Raw genomic sequence first — 2,071 nt, forward strand, 5'->3', positions numbered from 1 at the left:
CAGCCACTGCACTCCAGTCTGGGTGACGGAGTGAGACTCCAACTCAAAAAAAAAAAAACCCAAAACAAAACAAAAAAATAAACATGTAATTCATAGGTCAAACATAAAAGGTCTGAGTGAAAAATCACCGTATTTATTTTCCTACAATTTTTCTATAGCTTTAACATCTCCCCCCTCAAAACAAAAAACAAATCCCAAAGCTCAAAACTGGATCACTTGGCCCTTTCTTTTCTTATCTCCTCCCAGTTCAAAATGCTTGCATCTCTTAATGGCCAGCATCCTCTTGGATCTGCAGTTAGGCTCAACACATTCCAGCCTTAATACAATCTTCTTTGTAGTCTTGGCCTTCTTCCGGAAAATTGGCTTTGTCTGCCCTCCATAGCCACTCTGCTTCCGATCATAGCGCCTCTTTCCCTGGGCATACAGAGAATCCTTGCCCTTCTTATACTGCGTCACTTTGTGAGGTTGGTGCTTGCCACACTTCTTACAGAAAGTTCTTCGGGTTTTAGGTACATTGACCATCTCTGCAGTAGAGCTGTGTATACGATGAACACTGTAATAAAATATTTAAAAGAAGGTAGTAGACATTAGACATTCTGAAAAGTGAAAGTTTTATACCAGTAGATATTTGTAGGAAAACAGTATCACATAGATCAGCAATGTATAAACTACCAAGTATTCATTTTCCATGTGAATAAAGGCCCAGATAAGCGCACATCTTTTGGAAACAAATTATTGGAGCAATGATACGTACTTAGGAAAAAACAGAGGCAAAATTAATATAAGAGAAGATGTGGGCCACGTTTGAGGACTGCAACCCAGGAGTTTAGACTCAAGCTGCCCTAAATACATGCTCTTAGCAGCAGCTGCAAGTGGTTCTTTAGAGGCAGAGAGAGGCCGTCCCCAAGTTGCTTACCGATAATTTGTATTAGAATAATGCAAGAGTTCACTGGCTCTACATTGTGTGTCACAAACTCCAGGAACACGAACGTAAGGGGCGAGGCCGCTAGGCAGAAACAGAACGCGTTGCACAACTGCCCAGGGTGCGGAAATAGGCGCTGCCGAAAACCCCACACTCCGGTCTACCTAGACAAAATCATTTCTACAAGCCTCCAGGAGTCTGAGTTTTGTTTTTTTTTACAGAACAAGACCTACTTAAAAAAAAAAAAAAAAAAAAAAAGTCACGGCACGGGGAGGCCCGGTACAGTTTTCTGTACAAAGCGGGTTCCCTCAGGCCTTCACTTACTGCAGCTGCATAAAAAGGAAAGCGTGGTCGTGCTCACCTGATTTCCTTGCTCCGAAGGACGTTTCTTTGCGCCCCCCCCCCCAACGCGCCTCCTCCACCGTCCAGCTCTCGGGTCCGGTTAGGGCAGTGCGCGAGCTGGTATACACTTCCGACCCGCCCGAGCCCTCTCCGAGCACCCCATCCGCGCGGCTTCGCCTGCCCCTCCGAGGCAGGGCCGCCCGTCAGCAGGCCTCGAGGCTGACGTGTCCTTAGCAGCCGGCGCGCCTCGCGGCCCTGTAGCCGCCATGCGTGATCCCCTTTCCCGCAGGGCCCGTTCTTAAACGGAGCCCAGCCGGGGCAGCGGGCCTCGCCTTCCCGACCCCGGATCCTGAGCGGGGGAGGCTCTTGTAGAAACCGCCGCAGGCCCGGTTTCAGCTTACCGGAAAACTCGGCGTCCGAAAGCCTGGTCTCGCCACGCTCGCTCTGCACAGGAAGCGGAGGAAAGGAGCGGAAGCAGGAAGTGCGCTTGAGCGACGGGGCTGGGAGCCAATAGGCAGCGGGTCACGAAGGCCGGGCGCCGCCGGACGCTTCAGGAAAGCACCAATCCACGGCCCGAGGGGCGGGCCCGAGGGGTGTGGGCCGGAGGGCCGCGGTGGTCCGCGGGCCCGTCGCGGGTTGGCAGAGCGGTCGCCGCGGAGTGGGGCGAGGCTGCGTCTCCCGGTGCTGGCCGTCCGGGGCCCGCGTGAGGATGAGAGCGCCGAGGACGCAGGGCCGCCGGAGGCGCAGGTAACGGGGCCGGCGTGCGGCGGGGCTGCTTCCGGGACCCGTGGTGCCGAATGGAGAGGA

The 2,071-nt window shown here is 53.4% G+C and overlaps 1 protein-coding gene across 2 annotated transcripts in view; it reads right to left on the reverse strand.

The window, feature by feature from the left end:
• Window positions 1–111: 111 nt before the first annotated feature.
• RPL36AL (ribosomal protein L36a like) overlaps window positions 112–2,071 on the reverse strand; it is a 10,694-nt gene continuing 8,734 nt past the window's right edge. Inside the window, exons 1-2 of one of the 2 annotated variants that reach the window (XM_008073862.1) lie at window positions 1,666–1,749; window positions 112–553 (exon numbers count right to left, since the gene is read on the reverse strand). In XM_008073862.1, coding sequence (XP_008072053.1) covers window positions 202–522 — 321 coding nt within the window. In that variant the 5' untranslated portion in view covers window positions 523–553; window positions 1,666–1,749 and the 3' untranslated portion in view covers window positions 112–201. Of the gene's footprint in view, window positions 554–1,665; window positions 1,750–2,071 lie in introns of those variants that run through there. The other variant, XM_021706633.1, reaches the window with a different exon arrangement.

The sequence above is a fragment of the Carlito syrichta genome, unplaced genomic scaffold, assembly GCF_000164805.1.
Source record: "Carlito syrichta isolate Samal-C Ts95f unplaced genomic scaffold, Tarsius_syrichta-2.0.1 Scaffold115752, whole genome shotgun sequence".
Lineage (NCBI taxonomy): Eukaryota > Metazoa > Chordata > Mammalia > Primates > Tarsiidae > Carlito > Carlito syrichta.